At 36.1% G+C, this 23929-nt stretch overlaps 1 protein-coding gene across 1 annotated transcript; it reads left to right on the forward strand.

The window, feature by feature from the left end:
* The first annotated feature begins 2775 nt into the window (after positions 1–2775).
* LOC145583912 (uncharacterized) lies at positions 2776–4395 on the forward strand. Its single transcript, XM_081640863.1, has 3 exons — positions 2776–3280; positions 3676–4019; positions 4066–4395. The coding sequence occupies exons 1-3, from the start codon at positions 2776–2778 to the stop codon at positions 4393–4395; spliced, it is 1179 nt and encodes a 392-aa protein (XP_081496989.1).
* Positions 4396–23929: the final 19534 nt, after the last annotated feature.

A 23929-nucleotide genomic window follows, 5' to 3' on the forward strand; every position in this document is an offset into this window, starting at 1 on the left:
CAGAATTTTTAGTCCAAATTGCTTATAAATAGTGTAAGTTTTATGCTTAATTTCATCCCAAATCAGTAAAGAAACTTCAAATTCTTGCTCCTTCCTATTCGTCCAACTTGGCCCAGCCCAACCGCGCCGCACCGCCACCGCCAGCCATACGGACCACCTCCTCCTTCCTCCCTTGCTATTTCTTTCATGCTCCTACTTCAATCAAGAAACCAAATTAGCCTTTGTTTGTTCCTTGATAAATTAACCAAGAGTAAGACTTTCTTTTGGATTTTTGAACTATTATTATTAGTATTTCAATACTATTGGTTATTACTACTAACATTCTACTACTTATGAACTACTCCTACTTACGTACTACATACTTTAATTTTATTATTATTATTATTATTATTATTATTATTATTATTATTATTATTATAATGATAATCACCATTGTTGTTTTATTACCACTACTACTACCTGCGTGTACTACTACTACAACTACTATATACTACTCATATTACATACTCCAAGCCACTACAATTATTATCATTATTACCTTGATGGATTATTAAAGATTAATTTATATAAAAAAAAGTAACTATTAAATTATAAAAGGGTTAAATTAATCAATTGTTCATGCACAACTAGTAAAGGCGATATTTTAAGTCCTTGTGTCTATGGGTTGAAAAATATTTGATTAGAACTATTGGTTTGTTATAGGAGGAATTTCGATTTCGAAATTAGGAGTTCTGTACTTGTGTGCAAGATCAAGGTACGTACACGTGGCTAGATCTTTTATAAAATGACTTTTATATGCAACGTGATTTACACGTTAAGTGATTTTGAACCATGTTTAAATGATTGTGAAATATATTTCAGTGAAACATGTTTTAATCGTTTGATATTAAATGTTTAAATATTTTATATGGATGATTATAAACTGTATTGGTATTCAAGATGTTTAAAAAGGGAAGTTTTATTGTTTAAATTATCCCGAGTATAGGATATTGGAAGTTTATTTATCAGGTTTTATTCCTTGGATCTTTGAATTTTTAACTCCCACTATGCGGAGTAAGTTGAAGACTATGGACTTTCTATGACCTAGTCTTTCCCCTTGATAGCACTATGTAAGGAGTTACTAGCTTGGGGGGTGTGTACACTTAGATGGGAAAATGATTTACGAAAATATGGATTGATCCGTCTTATTCGGAATTATCTTTGGAAAGTTGGTTATTTTGGAAATTGGTTCTTTTGACAAGTTTTAATACATGAATTTCTATTCATGAATGGTTTGGATAAATTATGATTTATTAAAGTCAAATCTCTTCGAAAGCATGTTTAATTAATTAAATTGATTTTACATGTCTAGCATTTGTATGTACTTAGCATTCTGGCTAATACGTATTTGTTTTGTTTTTGCTTTTCCCTACTTATCATTAACGATGAGTAGATAGGTGATGGCGACCAGACGACGTGAATTATATGCTGCATTGGGAACGATGGGCGGTGATCACCTAGTTTAATTTAGTAAACATAGTATCAATGTTTTAGGTTCTCCAGAAGTGTTTCAAAACTATTATTATTATTATTAATAAAAGATAAGTACTATTTTCCGCTGCAAAACTCTGTTAAGCTTTACGTAATCACGTGGCGGTAATATTCCTGAGTTACACTCTAAATCATGTTTTATAATTATTATTATTGGAGAGTAATTTGGGGGTGTTACAAAGTGGTATCTTTTTTCGGGTCTTAAAAAGATAAAAATGGGAATATAAAACTGATGGGTAGACCTGAGAAAGGCATATAGGATAGAGTTTCGCATTTTTTCTCTCAAGTATATATTTTAGTAAAAACTACTTTCTATTTTAATATGAAGAAAGATTAATAGTGGTGATTATTGGATTGGCAATGAGCTCTGGCTAGGCAGGACTTGGGCTCAAGGCAACATCGACCCTAACCTCTCCTACCTGCGATCTCATTGGTCCAACTAATCCACATTATTAATCAAGTATTCAACTTATAACTATATAGTATTTTCGAAATAAATATTTGAAATATATTTTAAGATGATTTCAAATTTTATGTGAATTATGTGCATATGGACTTAGTATGCATCCAAACTATATTTTTAGAGTATATGGTTCGGATTAAATTTCGAACTAGAGAAAGGTTCATCGTATTTTGGGAATTTTATATTCCAAGGTATATCAAAAGTTCATGAATTATCCGATAATTATTCCTGAATTAGAAATGGATTGGAAGGTGAATTGTACTCTTATGTGATGAATTATATAGTGAAATTTTTGTTGATTTGTATGTTATAATTGTATGAAAATTATGATAAAATCTTGTGATGATTTATTTTGAGATGTTACATAGAGTTGCTTTTGAGGAACGTTTAGTACTCAAGATATTTTGTGAACAGTAAAGTTGTCACATCTCTGAATCTTTGTTGGATGGATGAGTAATTTGTTTGTAAATTCATGTGCTTAATTACCACATTATTCAAGATCATGTCTCTAAGGCAACGAATTAAGAAAGGGAGTAGTTCCAAAGTCAGCTCTGTCATCAAAAGGCTAACTAAAATAACCGAAAACATAGCCGGTATTGTCTCAAACTAGGGAAAAGCCCATAATGATCTTGATGCTTTTGGGGAAGTTTTTAAAAGAATAGCTGCGGCTAAACCACCCACTTACCTTGGCAAAGTAGACCCAGCGAGCTTAGAAAATTGGGTGAGAGAATTTGATAAACTTTTTGATGCTATTAATTGCCCTGAGGAATTAAAAGTCAATAATGTTATTTATTACCTTAAGAGAGGAAGCCGATTTGTGGTGGAGTCAAAGGAGAGATGACTTGTTGAGTAATCCCAACTTTGGGTGGGCTGAATTTAAAGAAGCTTTAAGAGAGAAGTTTTACCCTGCCTATTTAAGGAAACAACAGTGTATGGAGTTTACGAACCTTAGGATGGGGAACATGATGATTAATGAGTATTATAGCAAGTTCATTGAGTTAATGAGATTTGCACCTGAGGTAGTACCAACTGAGGCACTTAAGGCCCAGAGGTTTGAGCAAGGTTTAACTTTGACCCTTCAAGGGAAGCTAGGAGGAGTGACCTTTGAAACCTTAGATGAGGTTTACGGGAGAGCATTGCAGCTTTATGGGATCAAGGGGAGAGAGCTAGAGGGAAACTTTTCGGGGGAAAAGAGGAAGCCTAGTAGGACTTTCAATGGGAGTGAGAAGAAACCCAAGGTTGAGGGGAACCCGAGTTGGAATTTCAATAGGAAAAGGGACAACAGGGGTAATTTTGAAAGAGGAAATGGGAACCGAGGGAATGGAGACAAACCCAAGAGAACCTATTTTTGCAAGAGATGTGCGAAAAAACCACCCAGGAAAAGATTGTGAGGGAAACCTAGTGACTTGCCGCTACTGTCAAAAGCTAGGTCACCGTGAGTATAAGTGTTATAAGAAGGTCTCTGATGAGAAGTCGGGTAAACCCCAAAATTAAAAGAACCAACCCAAGCCAACTCAGCCCAGCGAATTCAATCCCAAGCCTAGACCCAACAACAACAGTGGAGCGACTCCCAAGGGTCCTGTGTTCGTGATGAATAGCTGTGAGGCTGCAACTGCTTCTGATGTGGTCATTGGTAATTTCTTTATTTGTTCTATGTCTACTAAAGTCCTATTTGATTCAAGGGTGTCTCACTCTTTTAGTAGATAGACTCAAGTTAGAGAGTCCAGTGTCTGTTTCCTTAGATATTGCTACCCCATCAGGGGAAGTGGTGAGTTGCACTAAGATGTATCAGGGTGTACCTCTTGTCATTTCAAAAGTAGAATTTCCGTCAGACTTAATCGAGCTTGACTTACAAGATCTCGATGTTATTTTGGGGATAGACTGGTTGGGCAAGTACGAGGCCCAAATTGATTGCAAGGCCCAAAAGGTCACGTTGTGTGGCCCGGGAAAAGTTAGAGTAACCTATCGAAGGGAAGGGAAAAGATCAGGGTTGAAGATCGTATCTGCTTTGCAACTTAAGAAGGATGTAGCAAAAGGATACCCACTGTATATATGTAGTGTCCAAAGGATAGAAGAAGGAGATAAATTTCCCCGAAGAAATTCCAGGGATGCCACCTGTGAGGGATGTTGAGTTCACTATAGACTTAGTGCCCGGGTCAGGAACTATTTCAAAGGCTCCATATAGGATGGCCCCGGCTGAGATGAAAGAGTTGAAGACTCAGTTAGACGAATTGCTGGAGAAAGGATACATTCGACCGAGTTCATCACCATGGGGTGCACCAGTGTTGATCGTAAAGAAGAAGGATGGAAGCTTGAGGCTATGTATAGATTACCGAGAGTTGAACAATGTGACGGTCAAGAACAAGTACCCGTTGCCTAGGATTGATGATATGTTCAACTAGTTGAAAGGGGCAGGAATATTTTCGAAGATTGATTTGAGGTCAGGGTATCATCAGTTGAGGATAACAGAGTCGGACATTGCAAAAAGTGCCTTTAGGACTCATTATGGTCACTATGAATTCACCGTTATGCCATTAGGGTTAACTAATACACCTGCGGTTTTTATGGATTTAATGCACCGAATTTTTAGGCCATACTTAGACAAGTTTGTAGTGGTGTTTATAAATGATATTTTGGTGTATTCAAGTAACCGGGATGAGCATGAGGATCATTTGAGGACGGTGTTGTCAACCTTGAGAGAGCATCAATTGTACGCCAAACTTTGAAAGTGCGAGTTTTGGTTGGAAGAGGTAGCTTTCCTAGGTCATGTGATTTCTAAGGAAGGAGTATCGGTGGATCCATCAAAGGTAAAAGCGGTAAGTGAATGGCCGACCCCGAGGAGTGTGTCAGATGTTCGGAGTTTCCTAGGGTTAGCAGGTTATTATAGGAAATTTGTTAAGGATTTCTCGAGAATTGCAAGGCCTATGACGAGCTTAATGAGGAAAGAACGTAAGTATGAATGGACTCCAGAGTGTGAGAAGGCTTTTCAGACATTAAAAGAGAAGTTGACTACGGCACCTATGTTAGCCCTGCCTGATAGAAGTGAGCAACATGAGGTGTATAGTGATACGTCGAAATTCAGGCTAGGTTGTGTGTTGATGCAAAATCGAAAGGTGATTGCTTATGCCTCGAGATAGCTGAAGCCTTATGAGATGAATTACCCGACCCATGACTCGGAGTTAGCCGCAATTGTGTTCGCATTGAAGATTTGGAGACACTACTTGTACGGAGTGACATGTAGGATTTTCACCGATCACAAGAGTTTGAAGTACATATGCACTCAAAAGGAGTTGAACATGAGACAACGACGATGATTGGAGTTGATTAAGAATTACGATTTGGAAATTCAGTATCATGAAGGGAAGGCAAATGTTGTAGTTGATGCATTAAGTAGGAAGTCAAGTCATGCAATTAACGCGATGATACTCCCAAACCAATTGTGTGTGGAATTCCAAAAGATGAATTTGGAGGTATTGGAACAAGGAGAAGTTAAGAAGACTTTGAGTGCCTTGTTGAGCAGACCGTCAATCTATGATGAGATTCGGGAAAGTCAGCCTGGAGATGAGAAGTTAAACAAGATTAAAGAGAAGATCGAGGAAGGGCAAGTATTGGACTTTTCAATAGCCGATGATGGAAGCATGAGGTTTAAAGGGAGATGGTGTGTTCCTCATAATCGAAGTGATTTGAAGCAAAGATTGATGGAGGAAGCTCACAGTTCTCTTTATTCGATGCATCCCGGAGGGGATAAGTTGTATAATGACATGAAAAAGACATTCTGGTGGCCGAATATGAAAAGGGAAGTGGCAGAATTTGTGGCTAGATGTTTGACTTGTCAAAAGGTCAAAATCGAGCATAAGAGACCCCAAGGAACAGTTCAATCCTTGGAAGTGCCTAGTTAGAAGTGGGATTCGATCTCTATGGATTTTGTGGGAGCTTTGCTGAAGACTCGAGCAGGGAATGATACAATTTAGGTCATAGTGGATCGATTAACTAAGTCTGAAGGGTACATGGTTGATGGACCTATTGGGAAGGGCATACGTGAAGTTCGTAGTGAAATACCATGGTGTACCAAGGACATCATATCAGATAGGGACTCAAGGTTTTTATCTAACTTCTGGCAAAGTTTACAAAAGGCTATGGGGACTAAGTTGTTGATGGGCACTACATTCCACCCCACAACCGATGGTCAAACAGAGAGAACAATACAAACATTAGAAGACATGTTGCGATCATGTGTTATGGAGTACCAGGGTTCGTGGGAAGACCATTTGGACTTGATAGAATTCTCCTACAACAACAGTTATCATGCAAGCATTGGGATGACGCCATTTGAAGCTTTGTATGGGCGGAAGTGTAGAAGCCCGATATATTGGAGTGACATAAGCGAGACTGTTACACTTGGGCCAGAAATGATCGAAGAGACGGTGAAACAAGTAAGGATGATTCAAGAGAAAATTAAAGTCGCACAAGATCGTCAAAAGAGCTATGCCGATATGAAAAGGAGGGATGAGGAATACAAAGTAGGAGAGAAAGTTTTATTGAAAATATCTCCGATGAAGGGAGTAATGAGGTTTGGGAAGAGAGGAAGCTAAGCCCAAAGTACATTAGACCCTACGAGATCATCCAAAAGGTGGAAAAGGTAGTATACAAGTTGGATTTGCCTAACGAGCTAGAAAGAGTTCACAATGTGTTCCATGTGAGCCAAATTCGGAAGTACATACTAGATGCTTCCCATGTCTTACAGCCTAAGACCATCGAGATGGACGAGAACTTGACTTATGAGGAAAGACCTGTGAAGATTTTGGATAGTAAAGTGAGAAGCATTAGGAACAAGGATGTTAAGATAGTCAAGGTTCTATGGTCAAACCATAAATCCGAGGAAGCTACTTGGGAAGCCGAAACAGATATGAGGAAAAGATATCCAGAGTTGTTTTCTGAGGCCAGTAGTCGAGTTACGGGGGCGTAACTCCTTTTAAGGGGGTAGAATGCGATAGAGTTTTGCGCTTTTACCCTTTTTGGTTAGTTTTTGAGTCATTTTGAGTTGTTATGCGTTGTGCCTGAGTCATAGTTTGAGTCACTTCGAGTCACTATAAGTTGTGCATGAGTCAATTTGAATTAACTTGGATTATTTAACCAACTTTTACTCAAGTTTTGAGGTCGAAACTTCTTTTAAGGGGGGTAGACTGTAATACCCCGTATTTTTAAGCCACTCACTCATTATTAACTATAAATCTTTCCGAAATATTTTATTATTATACAAAAATATTTATATGATTTTACAAAGACGATTTTATTTTTATACGAGTCAAGACAAAATTTGTCGTACCCAAAAATCAGATTTTAACCGTTAATACTTTGTACCCGATTTAGACGACAAAATACCAAATTTGCTTTTTCACACGTTCAATTCATATGTAGTACACTAGTACTACACAAAAATGGTATGTCAACCTACCTATTAGCATTCTACTCCAATACTATTATTATTATTATTATTATTATTATTATTATTATTATTATTATTATTATTATTATTATTATTATTATTAAAAACAAATAAAACTAAATAAATAAAACTAAATAAATAAATAAAATAAAAAATTTCCATCTTCCTCCTTATGATACGTAAGTATCATCTCCTCCATTCACCATTATACCTTGATGGAAGCTTCTCCTTCACAATCTTCACCATTTACACCTCCCCTCCATTATACATTTTTCACCACCTTCCTTCCTCCAAGTGTCAAAGAATAAGGTGAAACACCATTACAATTACCTCAATCCTCCTCCCACCATATGTGGCATCATCATAATCATTCACTAAGATTGAGTTTCAACCAGAATTTTTAGTCCAAATTGCTTATAAATAGTGTAAGTTTTATGCTTAATTTCATCCCAAATCAGTAAAGAAACTTCAAATTCTTGCTCCTTCCTATTCGTTCACCTTGGCCCAGCCCAACCGCGCCGCACCGCCACCGCCAGCCTTACGGACCACCTCCTCCTTCCTCCCTTGCTATTTCTTTCGTGCTCCTACTCCAATCAAGAAACCAAATTAGCCTTTGTTTGTTCCTTGATAAATTAACAAAGAGTAAGACTTTCTTTTGGATTTTTGAACTATTATTATTAGTGTAGACACCCAAATGTGTCTCCCCAAAACCAAATCCAGTAATGAATACCTTTCACGTCATTTGATTATCGAACGAAGTGAAAGTGTGAAATGTCTAGTGATGTGGATGTTTCTCTTGCTGTTTTTGAAAACATTTCTTTTCTTACTCTATTTATGGAAATGGCCAGTCCAATTTAGTTTAGTCCATCATAAGGGTCCAATAATAGTGTAGTTGGATCGGGCTCGAAAAGAGCTTTCCAACGATATATTATAAGCCCAATTCCGATGAATAATGAGGAAGTTGTGGTCAAAATACTAAATTGGGCTTGAAATGAATTTTATATGCGGCCAAAATGATCTAAAGGAGGGTCTATTAATTATTATTCCTAAAGTTGTTAGGATTGATTTTAATTTTCTGGAAAGTTCTTTTTAAATTCTAATAGTATTAGGATTAATAATTATTTTTAAAAGAGTTTTATTTGGAATAAAATAAGTCTTTTATCACAAACATGATTTTAATTTGATAAACACGGAATTTGCTGCTTAATCATATTAAGAAAAGGATTTCGCATGCAAAGCGCGTTTTATCTTTTAATTAGCGCCAAACAACAGAGTCTGTCTCTTGGCGCTAACATCTGTCGCCGGGCGCTAATCTTGTCGCTTGGCGCTGATGTCTATCGCCTGGCAACAGATGCCAGTTTTATTACGTATAGAACTTGAAGTATTTTCTATCGTTTTTGGACTATTTTTCTATAAATAGGGGTCGTATCTCCCTGTTTTCATTCATTCACAACCATCATCTCTCTCTATTTTCTCTCTAAAGTTAGAAGCTTTCTCTCTCTCTTCTTTTTCTAAACCTTCCCTCTTACAAAATTCCACATTCACGAGTTCTAGACACACCTAGCCAAGTTCGAAGTTACCTTCGTCCTAGACGTGAAAGGTTGATAATTTCTAAGGGTTTGGTCCTAAATCTCTATTTCAATTATTTAATTGTTTGATTTAATATTTTCCTTGAAGTTGCTAACGCGTGTATTCTGTTATTAGAAAGAGATACAAGGCATCCAAGTAAGTAATTTAATTGTTGTTATTTTAATAAGAAAATCATGCTTTGATTATTTTGATTCCTAGTATCATGTTAGGATGCTTTTAATGCTTCCTAGTATCATGTTTAGGGTATTAACTAATATTTCTAATATCATGCATGTTTCTATGATGCTTCCTATTCTTTCTTATATCATGTTAGTATCATGTTAGGGATAAAGCTTTGATCTTTAATGCTTAGTGACATGCTAGGGTTTGTTATTAATCTTGTTAGTATCATGCCTAGGATCTTGCTAATATTATCATGCTTTGATGAGATTGAGAATATTATGATGATGATTGTTATTATTTATTGTTGCGTGATATATATTATTGTTATTACTTGATCACGCCCTCTCTTGTAGGATTAAAGGAAATTTGTACTTGTAATCACGCTTAATAAAGATAATTAATAATCTTGTTTAGGCTAATATGATTATAATTCAAGTGATCGCCAATAATAGTTTTGCTTGTGCATTAATATTAAACCAACATAGATTAAACAGGTTTAGGGTTAATCTATTGATTGCACGTTAGTCAGAAAGAGCACATGGATATGAGAAGAATAAAGTAGAGGCCTATTTAGAGCGGTTTCAATCTCTTTTAGGTTGGATTTGTACCTTCATCCCCGAATATCCAGTCATGGTTCCAGATCTATGGAGTTAGCGATCTAATGGATCGTGAAGGGGGTGTAACCTTTACCCTGTGAACGGTTTACAGTTCCTAAAACTTGTTGGCGACTCTTTTGCTCTAACTTTCTTCTCTTTGGACGCCACCATGCTTAAGTGTATGATCACAGTGGGGCTCAAGTGTGGGATGCTTGAAATATTCCCTACAATTAGTATTTCAATACTATTGGTTACTACTACTAACATTCTACTACTTATGAACTACTCCTACTTACGTACTACATACTTCAATTTTATTATTATTATTATTATTATTATTATTATTATTATTATTATTATTATGATAATGATAATCATCATTGTTGTTTTATTACCACTACTACTACCTACATATATTGTACTACTACTGCTATATACTACTCATATTACATACTCCAAGCCACTACAATTATTATCATTATTACCTTGATGGATTATTAAAGATTAATTTATATAAAAAAAAAGTAACTATTAAATTATAAAAGGGTTAAATTAATCAATTGTTCATGCACAACTAGTAAAGGCGATATTTTAAGTCTTGTGTCTATGGGTTGAAAAATATTTGATTAGAACTATTGGTTTGTTATAGGAGGAATTTCGGGTTCGAAATTAGGAGTTCCGTACTTGTGTGCAAATCAAGGTACGTACACGTGGCTAGATCTTTTATAAAATGACTTTTATATGCAACGTGATTTACACGTTAAGTGATTTCGAACCATGTTTAAATGATTGTGAAATATATTTCGGTGAAACCATGTTTTAATCGTTTGATCTTAAATATTTTATATGGATGATTATAAAATGTATTGGTATTCAAGATGTTTAAAAAGGGAAGTTTTATTGTTTAAATTATCCCGAGTATAGGATATTGGAAGTTTATTTATCAGGTTTTATTCCTTGGATCTTTGAATTTTTAACTCCCACTATGCGGAGTAAGTTGAAGACTATGGACTTTCTATGACCTAGTCTTTCCCCTTGATAGCACTATGTAAGGAGTTACTAGCTTGGGGGGTGTGCACACTTAGATGGAAAAATGATTTACGAAAATATGGATTGATCCGTCTTATTCGGAATTATCTTTGGAAAGTTGGTTATTTTGGAAATTGGTTCTTTTGACAAGTTTTAATACATGAATTTCTATTCATGAATGGTTTGGATAAATTATGATTTATTAAAGTCAAATCTCTTCGAAAGCATGTTTAATTAATTAAATTGATTTTACATGTCTAGCATTTGTATGTACTTAGCATTCTGGCTAATACGTATTTGTTTTGTTTTTGCTTTTCCCTACTTATCATTAACGATGAGTAGATAGGTGATGGCGACCAGACGACGTGAATTATATGCTGCATTGGGAACGATGGGCGGTGATCACCTAGTTTAATTTAGTAAACATAGTATCAATGTTTTAGGTTCTCCAGAAGTGTTTCAAAACTATTATTATTATTTTTAATAAAAGATAAGTACTATTTTCCGCTGCAAAACTCTGTTAAGCCTTACATAATCACGTGGCGGTAATATCCCTGAGTTACACTCTAAATCATGTTTTATAATTATTATTATTGGAGAGTAATTTGGGGGTGTTACATTACCTCTCGTGACATTGAAGATTAACATAAAAACTGCTAAATTAGCTTAACAAAGTAGTGTCATGAATTCATGACTACACATCCATTCCTAATTAGCTGCTCCAAAAACAGACCCCCCTAGCTGCCCTATCCCCTTCATAATTCCTATCCTCCTCCTTGAACAGTAGAGGGAATCCATCGAAGTACACCTTCATGTCCTTCGTCCTCCAGGCATGGAAGTCTTTGCCTCCATTGAAGACAATGTCTGGTAAAATCCATTCCGCCACATCAGCATGTGGCCCAAGTAAGCGGAGACGGAAAGCAAAGTGATGGAGGCGCCACCAAATTCTCCACTTCTTGCACACCAGCTCCACGTTCATTTGGTCTCAGTCAACTTTGGTGAAGATGTGGGTGACAAGGAGGTCCTGTTGGCTGAAGATAAGGTGAGCCTGAGCAAGTGCGTCCATACCTAAGGCCACATGTAGGTACATATCAGTTCTAGCTAGTTCAAGTGTTAATCGTTGTTTTACCCACACACCCATTCACTTAAAACCCTAACCTAAATTGTAGATTCTGAACCGATTGAAAACAATTAATATGATCAACTATGTTTTTCATATATTGTCCTTACACAGAAACAAAACCAAATCAGCAAAAATGTTGTTTAAAAAAAATTTTGAAGTCATAATTTCAATTTTTCTACACAAAAAACACCTTAACAAGCAAACAAACAACCACATAACTGTCAAAACTAGATTAAGTCCCCTGCCATCACGGTAATTTTAATATTATTTAATATTATTTATAAATCAACATCACATTTTTAAACAAATAAAAATAAAATATTTTATATACTACTGTAGACACCCAAATGTGTCTCCCCAAAACCAAACCCAGTGATGAATACCTTTCATGTCATTTAATTATCGAACGAAGCGAAAGTGTGGAAAGGTCAAGTGTTGCGGTTGGTTTTTATTAAAATTCTTTCTTTCTGTTTTTGAAAACAGTCAATCCAGTTTAGTTTGGTCCACGACAAGGGTCCAATAATAGTGTAGTTGGATGGGTCTTGCAAAGAGCTTTCCAACGATATATTATAAGCCCAATTCCGATGAATAATGAGGAAGTTGTGGCCAAAATACTAAACTGGGCCCGGTTTGATCTTTACATGCGGTCCAATGATCTAGGGGAGGGCCCAATGTTAATTATTATTCCTAAAGTTATTAGAATTAATTATAGTCTTCTAGAATTCTCTAGAAGGTTCTTTTTAGTCCTAATAGAATTAGAATAAATAATTATATTTTGATAAATTTTATTTGGAATAAAATATTATTTTATGGAAAATACGATTTTGATTTTCATACGGACTTTACAAATCGATTTTGATTGATAAGCGGACTCCGTGTTTGAAAGCGCGTAGAAGTCCAGGCTGTCGCCAAACGACAGGACTGTCGTCACACGACAAGCCTTGTCGCCACGCGACAGACTCTGTCGCCAAGCGACAAGGTTGGTTTTGCAGCGAAAGCGTCGAGTTTTATTCCTTATCAAATTCTACCTATTTCCATACTGTTTTCTTATAAATATGGTCCTGAACCTCCGTTTTTATGGATCCACAATCATTCACAAACATCGATTATCGATTCTCTCAATTCTCTATATGCTTTCATCTCTCTAGCTTTTTACAAACAAAATTTCGCATTCATGAGATCTAGACACACCTAGCCGAGTTCGAAGTTGCCTTCGCCCTAGACGTGAAAGGTTATAATTTTTGAGGGTTTGGTCCCAAATCTCTATTTCAATTATTTAATTTGATTGTTTAATTTTATTATTTTCCTTGAAGTTACTAACGTGTGTGTTTTGTTATTAGAAAGAGATACGAGGCATCCAAGTAAGTACTTTAACTGTTTCATTGATATTATGATATAGAAATCATGTTTAGGTTCCTATTTTGATTCCTAATATCACGTTTAGGGAAAAGGTTATAATATCAAATATGCTTATTATGATTCCTGCGATGCCTTTTATTGTCTTTCCTAATAGCATGTTACATGTTAGGGCTAAAGCTTTGATCTTTAATGTTTAGTGACATGCTAGGGTTTGTTATTAATCTTGTTAGTATCATGCCTAGGATCTTGCTCTTGTTATGCTTTAACATGATTATTTTTATGATTTATGATTATTATGTTGCTTGATGCTTATTTATTGTTATTGCTTGATCACACCTTTTATGCATGTTTAAAGGGAATTTGTACTTGTAATCACGCTTAATAAGATAAATAATAATTTTGTTTAGGTTAATATGATTATAATTCAAGTGATCGCCAATAATAGTTTTATTTGTGCATTAAATTCAACCAACATAGATAAACATGTTTAGGGTTAACCTACTGATTGCATGTTAGTCAGAAAGCGCACATGAATACGAGAAGAATGAAGTAGAGGCCTATTTTATAGGGCAGATTCAATCTCTTTTAGGTTGGATTTGTACCTTCATTCCCGAACCCTATTTGGTTCAAGACCTTTTGGAGTTGATGATCTCCTGGATAGTTAAGGGGTGTAATCTTCACCTTGTGAACGGTTTACAAGTTCCTAAAACTTGTTGGCGACTCTTTTGCTTTAGCTTCCTTCCCTTTGGACGCCACCATGCTTAAGTGTATGATTACACTGGGGTTCAAGTTTGGGGTAATGGCTTGAAATATTCCCTACAGTTTTTGGCGACTCCGCTGCGGAGGATTTCTGTTTTAATTCCTAAAATTTATTTTGGCAATGATTTAGAATGAGCGGATGAGACTCGAAAAGTTCTAAGTATTTCATGTGCGTAATTTTGATTAGCATTATTGTCATATACATAAAAAAGGTCCTCATTGGATAGACCATCCAAAATGAGTCAAAAACATAGGATTTTTACACGTAGGAAATTTGAGAAATATCTTTCACAACTAGAATCGAAATAATGCTGCGAAATCTGGAAAATTCTAAGAACGTAGATACCTGCTGAGGCATGTAGGAACTAGCGCCTAGAAAACAGGGCTTGTCGCCTGTAAAGTACTTCTGTCGCCTGGAGACAGTTCTGTCGCTTGGCGACAGGGGTACTTTTTCGGCGACAGTCCCTGTAGTCTGGCGCCAAGTTTTTCCAATACCGAGCCAGAACTCTGCCTTCTTGTTTTGACTATTTCTAGCACTGTTGGCTCGATTCTACTTCCTGATTGAGTTTTTTCTCTCTTTTTTGAAACCCATATGTGTTCTACATATGGACATAACCCTCTGGGGGTTCACGCTCCATCTACCCAATCGAACGCTCCTGGCAACGACGGGTACATCCGAATTTGTGAATCCACCAAACCGTGGAATCAAGTTTTTAACTTGCAGGGTCCCATCCACTCGCGCCAACCCTTCCAAAGGTAAGGCTTCCGCGCGGTGCATCCGGACTCATAACCATGGACCCTCTTTGACTAACCCATATCCTGAACTTTAGAGAACTAGAGCCATGGTTAGGTTGCAAACTCATTGCATCATATTGTGACTATTTGAACTATTTGTGCATTCTTTGCTTGTGTATACCCTATATGTGCTAACTGTTTGTTTGACTTGTGTTTAAGTCTAAATAAACTAATTAATGACTAAAAAGGACTTTGTCTAACTAATTAATTAATTAATTTGACTAATTAAAGACTAATAAAGTAATGAATCTGACTTAGTACGACTGTAGGCATGTCCCCTTAGAGTAAACTTACTGGAAACAGTCCCAAATTAATGTTCCAGCAATGGCGCAGAAGTTTGGGCTGTGGCGCTGCAGTTTACTGCTTGTCGCCTGGCGACAGATTTGTCGTTTGGCGACAAGCTTTAAACTATGGCGACAGTTCTGTTGTTCCGGCGACAGTCCAGATTCTTACTCGAGTCATCACGACGAGTCTAATTAAACAGTCTGCTAATCAGTTTAACCAATTTGTTAATGGCTTTAGCCATGTTTAAGTCCTTAACTGAGTTTAGTCACATATTCTAGCCGCATGGTCTTACACAAGAGCCTTAACATGTCACATACACTCACTAGTGTTAGCACACACTTTATATAGTCACCATGACCATGTCTTAGGTTCATACATGAGTCGATTTTTTCCGTCATTTGAGTTGGGGGTACATTCTATTCCTAATTTTTTCATACCTCTCCATCTACATCATCTTTCCATTCTCTACATGCTTTCCCAATATCACAATATTCATTCTTCCTACCTTCTTCCATCTATTGCATGTTGAACAGAGTTGAGTCAAATAATTAACAATGAATATCCCTTAATTTCCCTTTCCACAGTACTTGGTCAAGGAGAAAAGGGCATTTAATCAAAGACAACACCTTTATTCAAATTCAACTTTTTGATAAGCCAATCGGTCGAAAAAGGAAAGCTAAGAAGATAATGGCAAGTCAGGAAGAAGTCAACGAACTCAAAGGACAAGTGGCTAACATTGCTGAAATGTTGAAGAATCTGACTCTCCAAATCAATGACCCTATGAGACAACAGCAAATGGAGCTCATCTAGGAAAATTTGAGCAAATTGTCCAATGACTATAGATTACAGGGCATTAGCTCACAAGGGGTCTCGCTGGACAAGGATCTTCTTCCGCAGAAGTTCAATGCCAACGACATCCCGAAATTCAAGGCAATGGATGACCCTTATTTTCATTTAAGAGCCTTTGAAACTGTAATGAATATTAAGGGAATAGATAAGAAAGCTTTTCATTCTGTGTTTTCTCTATCTTTAGAAACTGTTTGTCAGCAATGGTACTTTTCTCTTAATAAAAAAAAACCTCTACTTGGGATGCTATTGTAAATGCTTTCATTGATAGATATAAATGTAATATTCAAGTCGAAACTGATTATAGACAACTTGAGATGCTAAGACAAAAAGAGAATGAAGGCTTTACTTCTTTCTTTAATAAGTGGAGGGAAACTTCCACTAACATGATCGAAGCCCCTACTGAAAAAGAATCCGTGAGGATGTTCATCAAAAATTTACAAGAAAAGTATTCAAAGCACTTAAGATATCAACACAACTTGAATACTTTCAAGGCCGTCTATGACATAGGCATCGAGATCGAAGATGACCTCGCAAAGCAAAAAGCTGCTAACAATAGTAACCACAGTGGCTGGAAAGGAAAGAAGAACGACAATCTTTCTTCTTCCGAAAACGCCCACTCTAGTAACAATGTTAGTAACTTTGATCTCAGTGAAGTCTTAGCCATGGATAACCAAGGATCTAAGAAAAAACTAAGGAAAGACTTCACCCCCATTGGGATGAGCTATGATGCTGCTTTCGACCGACTCCATGCCAACGGACTCATTACTCCCATTAGACCTATTCAAGATCCCGCACCTGAGAAGAGATTGCCTAGTTGGAACCCAGATTTACATTGCAAGTACCATCAAGGTAGGGGTCATACTACTGAGAGCTGTTGGAAGCTAAAAGAGGCTATCTAACATTTGATCGATAATAACAAGCTTCCCATACCTCTAGCTAACAAGAAGAGCGAGTGATGATAAAGCAAACGACACAAGACAAGAGGCGAGCTTCAACGACAAGATTTCATGACCTCTTTTTCTATTTCTTTTTCATTTTTTTTCCTTTCCCCAATAAGTCTAGCATAGGCACTTTTTTTCCTTAGATTCACTTTGTAGGTTTTTCCTTTTTTCCTTTTAATAAAATGAGCATTTATTTCCTTACATATGATCATCTCATTGCATTGCATTTAAAAAAAAATGTCGAACTAAGCACAAGATATACCAATGATTTGAGGCACCCCTTGTAGCCACATCATATCACTTTCACCCTTCAAATATACAATCCTTTGACAAACCACTTTGAGCCTCGTCTAACGATATACCTTTATTTTTTCAACCCATATCTACCTAACCTTGGGGTGGGATGGCGTGCCACTTATGCAATTTTCAATTTCATAAAAAGCTTGAGTAACTTCAAAAGATCAAAATAAATAAAAATAGCAAAAATGATAAAAGTGTACAAAAGGGCAAATGTTCCAATGTCATTGACATGAACATGTCTTTGATATGAACACGTCTCAGATTGCGTCTCTTATCGAGTGCTAGGTACCGTGTCTGAGAAACATGAATGCCAAGTGAGTGATAGACCGCATGATCGGGATTGCCCACACTTATCAAAAAAGGTTCAAATTAAAAAAAATGCAAAAGCAAAAAAAAAGAGAGCAAAAATAAAAAAAAGAAAGAGCTCAAAAGCGAGAAACCTCAAGCATAATAATACAAAGATTCAAAAGCAAGGTTGCACACCTTGGGGGCTTATGTAGGGTCTTGAGCCTTTATCCCTTTCTTCTTCAACCTTTAGCCTAACCATGTTACAACCCTTAAAAGACCTATTTGAGGTATACACATACTTGTGCGAGGTTCGGCTAGAGCTATGTTCGGCCTGATTCCTAACGGATACGTAGGCAACCTCACATCGATGTGCGGCCGTAATAAACATGCATTCATATTCACATTCACACTCACACCATGATCATATCAAAGGATCTCCAATGCTCATCCTTTTCCATTTAGAGCTAGACTTGGGGGCTTGATCCTTGCATTATTAGCCTACCCAGCCTAAGAGTCACCATCATTTGACTCTTCTTGAAATAATATTTTTCCACACACTTAGCCCTTGCGGCCTAACTTTAGTGTCACTTTCACACACTACACAGATACATGACCAAATAGTCTTTTCCTTAGGAACCCTTTGTCATGAAATCTTAACACAACATTAAAGCATACTTTGTCATAACAAAATCACTCATCAATCATCATTGCATCACAAAGTATGAAGTGCTTAGCCTTCGTGCCTAAGTTACCCAAATACTTTCATCATTGAGTCAACAATTGAGATAGCCTAGGATGAGTTAATCCTTGCACCTTGAGAGATAGTATCAAACAACGTTTGACTAAGCTCATTCAACATGCACCATCAAAAACTTCTTCCTTTTTGCGTCTTTCTTTTTCGGGAGAAAGTCGGTACCCTCCACAAAAATGACGGAAATTTTTGTCTTTCTGCATTTCGAGTCATATACATATCGAGCTTCATGAGTCAACACTATGCACACACGAGTCACACGAAGTGAGTCATCATTAAGTTAAGTTTATACCTTGAGTCGTGTCAAGTCAATGAGTCAAGCAACATTAAGCCTTAGGACAACCCTAAAGAAAGATAAGCAAAGTCTTATAGTCCAAAATATAAATGCAGGTGCACCCCAGCAAGCAAGAACATTCCCGGATTTTTTTCGAAAAACCGCGAATATGACACATGAGATTCTTCCAAGATGAGAGGAGTTACATAGATCAGTAAATTAGAGATGAAGAGCTTTAATTTACAAAAGATTTGAGCGGATTTGGTTGAAAGGAAACGACCAAGTTCAAAGTTCGGAGCAAAAACCGAGCAACGAACAGCAGCAGCAAGAGTAGAATAGGGAAGACCCTACTCCAGCGCCAGACGACAACATCTTGCGTCTGGCAACAGATTTCAGCGCCTGGCGCTAGATCCCAGCGTCTGGCGATAGAGCCAAATCGCGGCGCCAGAGGCATTGCAGTGGCGATAGAATGCTCAACTACTCAGAGCAATTATTTCAACCTCTTTCAGCAATTTCGGGTTCCTTGGTATGCCAGTTAGCCCCTATAAGCAATTTGATATGATTAAGTAGTCGGCTTGATTACAATCGCAATAAGTGATCGACCTGACGAAAGATCGTCTCACTTAGCTTAAAGCGCCTAAACATTGGCTCATCACAAGACACCGACATACTGGTTCATAAACAACAGAGGCACCGACATAATGGTTCACAAGAAGCAAAAGCGCCGACGTACTGGCATAGCGAAAGCAAAGTTCAAGCGAGCTTTAAAGATCGACAAGCATTGGTCTTCGGTGATATTCTTCGGAGTATTGTAGCAACAAATGAGGATGACTTCAAACGAAGATATCTTCGACAGCATTCGCTAAGATTGTGGAGGTTGTCACCAAGATTTGAGAAGATAGCACGAGATGGGCGGTCTTCGACGGCTTTCGCTAAGATTGTGGAGGTTGTCACCAAGATTTGAGAAGATAGCACGAGATGGGCGGTCTTCGATAGCGTTCGCTAAGATTGTGGAGGTTGTCACCAAGATTTGAGAAGATCGCACAAGACGGGCGGTCTTCGACAGCGTTCGCTAAGATTGTGGAGGTTATCACCAAGATTTGAGAAGATAGCACGAGATGGGCAGTCTTCGACGGCATTCGCTAAGATTGTGGAGGTTGTCGCCAAGATTTGAGAAGGTAGCACGAGATGGGCGGTCTTCGACAGCATTCGCTAAGATTGTGGAGGTTGTCACCAAGATTTGAGAAGAGCGGTTCGTGATGAGGTGGTCTTCGACGACTTTTGCTATGATTGGGAGGTCGTCACTATAATTCAAGGAAAAGGCTCGAGATGTAGCAGCAATGATAGACGACGTTCCCTAGATTGTGGAGGGTTGTCACAAACAACTGAAGATGGCTACAAGCAGAGTTATCTTCGATCGTGTTCCCTAGGATGTGGAAGATGGTCACAAGCGGCGAAGAATGACTACAAGCAGAGTCATCTTCGATGAAATAGGAGGCAGCTACAAGCAGAGCGGTCTTTAACAAAATGCAACAAACCGGTTACTCCAGAGACGTGTGCTCGACGGTGCAAGATACGCGTTTCTTAACTCTTTTATCTATTTAACTAATGCTATTTTGCAGGTATCGGCGTTACAAGAATGATTTGGGATCGCAGAACGTTCTGAATTATTCTCCGTCCCTATCGATACTTTGACTTTCGTTTTCGAAACTTGCGTTTCTCCAAACTCAGTCAAAGTGGGGGCTTCTGTAGACACCCAAATGTGTCTCCCCAAAACCAAACCCAGTGATGAATACCTTTCATGTCATTTAATTATCGAACGAAGCGAAAGTGTGGAAAGGTCAAGTGTTGCGGTTGGTTTTTATTAAAATTCTTTCTTTCTGTTTTTGAAAACATCCAATCCAGTTTAGTTTGGTCCACGACAAGGGTCCAATAATAGTGTAGTTGGATGGGGTTTGCAAAGAGCTTTCCAACGATATATTATAAGCCCAATTCCGATGAATAATGAGGAAGTTGTGGCCAAAATACTAAACTGGGCCCGGTTTGATCTTTACATGCGGCCCAATGATCTAGGGGAGGGCCCAATGTTAATTATTATTCCTAAAGTTATTAGAATTAATTATAGTCTTCTAGAATTCTCTAGAAGTTTCTTTTTAGTCCTAATAGAATTAGAATTAATAATTATATTTTGATAAATTTTATTTGGAATAAAATATTATTTTATGGAAAATACGATTTCGATTTTCATACGGACCTTACAAATTGATTTTGATTGATAAGTGGACTCCGTGTTTGAAAGCGCGTAGAAGTCCAGGCTGTCGCCAAACGACAGGACTGTCGTCACACGACAAGCCTTGTCGCCACACGACAGACTCTGTCGCCAAATGACAAGGTTGGTTTTGCAGCGACAGCGTGGAGTTTTATTCCTTACCAAATTCTACCTATTTTCGGACTGTTTTCTTATAAATAGGGTCCTGAACCTCCGTTTTTATGGATCCACAATCATTCACAAACATCGATTATCGATTCTCTCAATTCTCTATATGCTCTCATCTCTCTAGCTTTTTACAAACAAAATTCCGCATTCATGAGATCTAGACACACCTAGCCGAGTTCGAAGTTGCCTTCGCCCTGGACGTGAAAGGTTATAATTTCTGAGGGTTTGGTCCCAAATCTCTATTTCAATTATTTAATTTGATTGTTTAATTTTATTATTTTCCTTGAAGTTACTAACGTGTGTGTTTTGTTATTAGAAAGAGATACGAGGCATCCAAGTAAGTACTTTAATTGTTTCATTGATATTATGATATAGAAATCATGTTTAGGTTCTTATTTTGATTCCTAATATCATGTTTAGGGAAAAGGTTACAATATCAAATATGCTTATTATGATTCCTGCGATGCCTTTTATTGTCTTTCCTAATAGCATGTTAGTATCATGTTAGGGCTAAAGCTTTGATCTTTAATGTTTAGTGACATGCTAGGGTTTGTTATTAATCTTGTTAGTATCATGCCTAGGATCTTGCTCTTGTTATGCTTTAACATGATTATTTTTATGATTTATGATTATTATGTTGCTTGATGCTTATTTATTGTTATTGCTTGATCACACCTTTTATGCATGTTTAAAGGGAATTCGTACTTGTAATCACGCTTAATAAGATAATTAATAATCTTGTTTAGGTTAATATGATTATAATTCAAGTGATCGCCAATAATAGTTTTATTTGTGCATTAAATTCAACTAACATAGATAAACAGGTTTAGGGTTAACCTATTGATTGCATGTTAGTCAGAAAGCGCACATGAATACGAGAAGAATGAAGTAGAGGCCTATTTTATAGGGCAGGTTCAATCTCTTTTAGGTTGGATTTGTACCTTCATCCCCGAACCCTATTTGGTTCAAGACCTTTTGGAGTTGACGATCTCCTGGATCGTTAAGGGGTGTAATCTTCACCTTGTGAATAGTTTACAAGTTCCTAAAACTTGTTGGCGACTCTTTTGCTTTAGCTTCCTTCCCTTTGGACGCCACCATGCTTAAGTGTATGATTACAGTGGGGTTCAAGTTTGGGGTAATGGCTTGAAATATTCCCTACAACTACATGTGGACAAATGCGGTTTTTTTTTTTTTTAATGTACGTTGTGAAATGAAATTTGAAAGAGTGAATCAGACAAATAAGTATTTTAAAATTTAATTGATAAATTGGTATTGTTTTTCATTTGATTAACTAAATAATTAAGTACTTCCTCCGTTAATGATTATTTGCAACAAAGGAATATTTTATATCTCACAAATAATACCCCTTTGTTGCAAATAACCATTAACGGAGGAAGTATTTTAAAATTGTATATTAAACACTATGGGTAGGAATATTAATCCTGATTTATTTCTTCAGATCATCATTAGATTTAAGGTTGTGCGTATTAAAAGATAAAAATTAGATTGTAACATAAATAATTATTATGTTTTTAATACAATTTGGGATAGGAAAACATACATAAATTGTCGTGCTTTTGATACATAATTACATAAATAACTAAAAAATAAAAAAAAAAATCAAATAAGATTAACATTATATATATAAAAAATGTTATCAGTAACCCGATTCCTAATAAGAAATACAATACGAAATTTCTAAATAGAGAATACATGGAAAATATAAGAATAACAAATATTTTTATTATAATAATAATATAAAATGAATCAATAATTTTAAATATACATCAATTTTTTTTATTTTGTTAAAAAATTGTTGCATATATACTATATTGAAGATTTGAAGGAATAAAATACTACACATGAAAGTGTTGTCATTTTTTTTTCAGGTGTTGTAAAATTAAAGATGAGGATTAAGAAACAATATATACTCCATATGATATAAAAAGTAATAGACTAATAGATTTAGAATAATATTTCATGGAAAATATGTGAATCACAAATTAAAAAAATTAAAAAAAGATAATTGAATCATAATTATATGATTTGGTGAATATTTTTAGTATATTTTACAGAAGAAAAAGCAACACCTAATAGTGGCACCTGTCATTTTTAGTATCTGTTTGTTTCTAGTGTCTATTTTAGTATTACGTTATAGATGGAATAATATAAATGTAAAATATATTTTATACAATAAAAGATATGGAAAATATATGTGAATCACAAATATATATATTTTTAGGAAAATGAAGCACAATCATATGATTTGTTATATATATATATATATATATATATATATATATATATATATATATATATATATATATATATATATATATATATATATATATATATATTATATATAGAAGTATGTTTTACATTAAGTAGTTGATATCCTCGACATTTTTTTTAAAAGAAAAAGAAGAGAAAACGATTTTGGAGGGAAAAAACAGTACCAGGAAATGACACATGTCATTTTTGGTGTCTGTTTTATTATTATGTTATTGATGTTATTGATTTATCATAAAATGACAAAGAAAAAGAATATAACTTCTTCTGTGTAGAGCTTCGCGTATTTGCAAGCAGAAGATTCAGCTGGCCACATTAATGACTACCTAACGAATCTAAGAAAATGCTTTTTTTTTTTCCTTCTTTTTTCTGAAAGAGGAAGAAAGTGATCTTTTAGCTTCTTTAGCAAGCCTTAAATAGGAAGAAATGAGTGATGGAAAGACAATTGCCTTTTCACTTCTCCCGCCAAACAAAGGTAATGATGGCATTTTGGTTAATCGAGGTATTTTGCTGACATATGACATTTTTTTTAAAATGGAATAAATAGGCTAACATATAATACAAACTGAAAGTTAACCCACAATCAAGGTCATAATACTCTAATTGATACAAATGAAAGGTCAGTACCTTATGTGATACAAATTGCAAAGTTTAGTACCTAAA

This window comes from Chenopodium album, chromosome 16 (genome assembly GCF_948465745.1).
Source record: "Chenopodium album chromosome 16, dcCheAlbu1.1, whole genome shotgun sequence".
Classification (NCBI taxonomy): Eukaryota; Viridiplantae; Streptophyta; class Magnoliopsida; order Caryophyllales; family Amaranthaceae; genus Chenopodium; species Chenopodium album.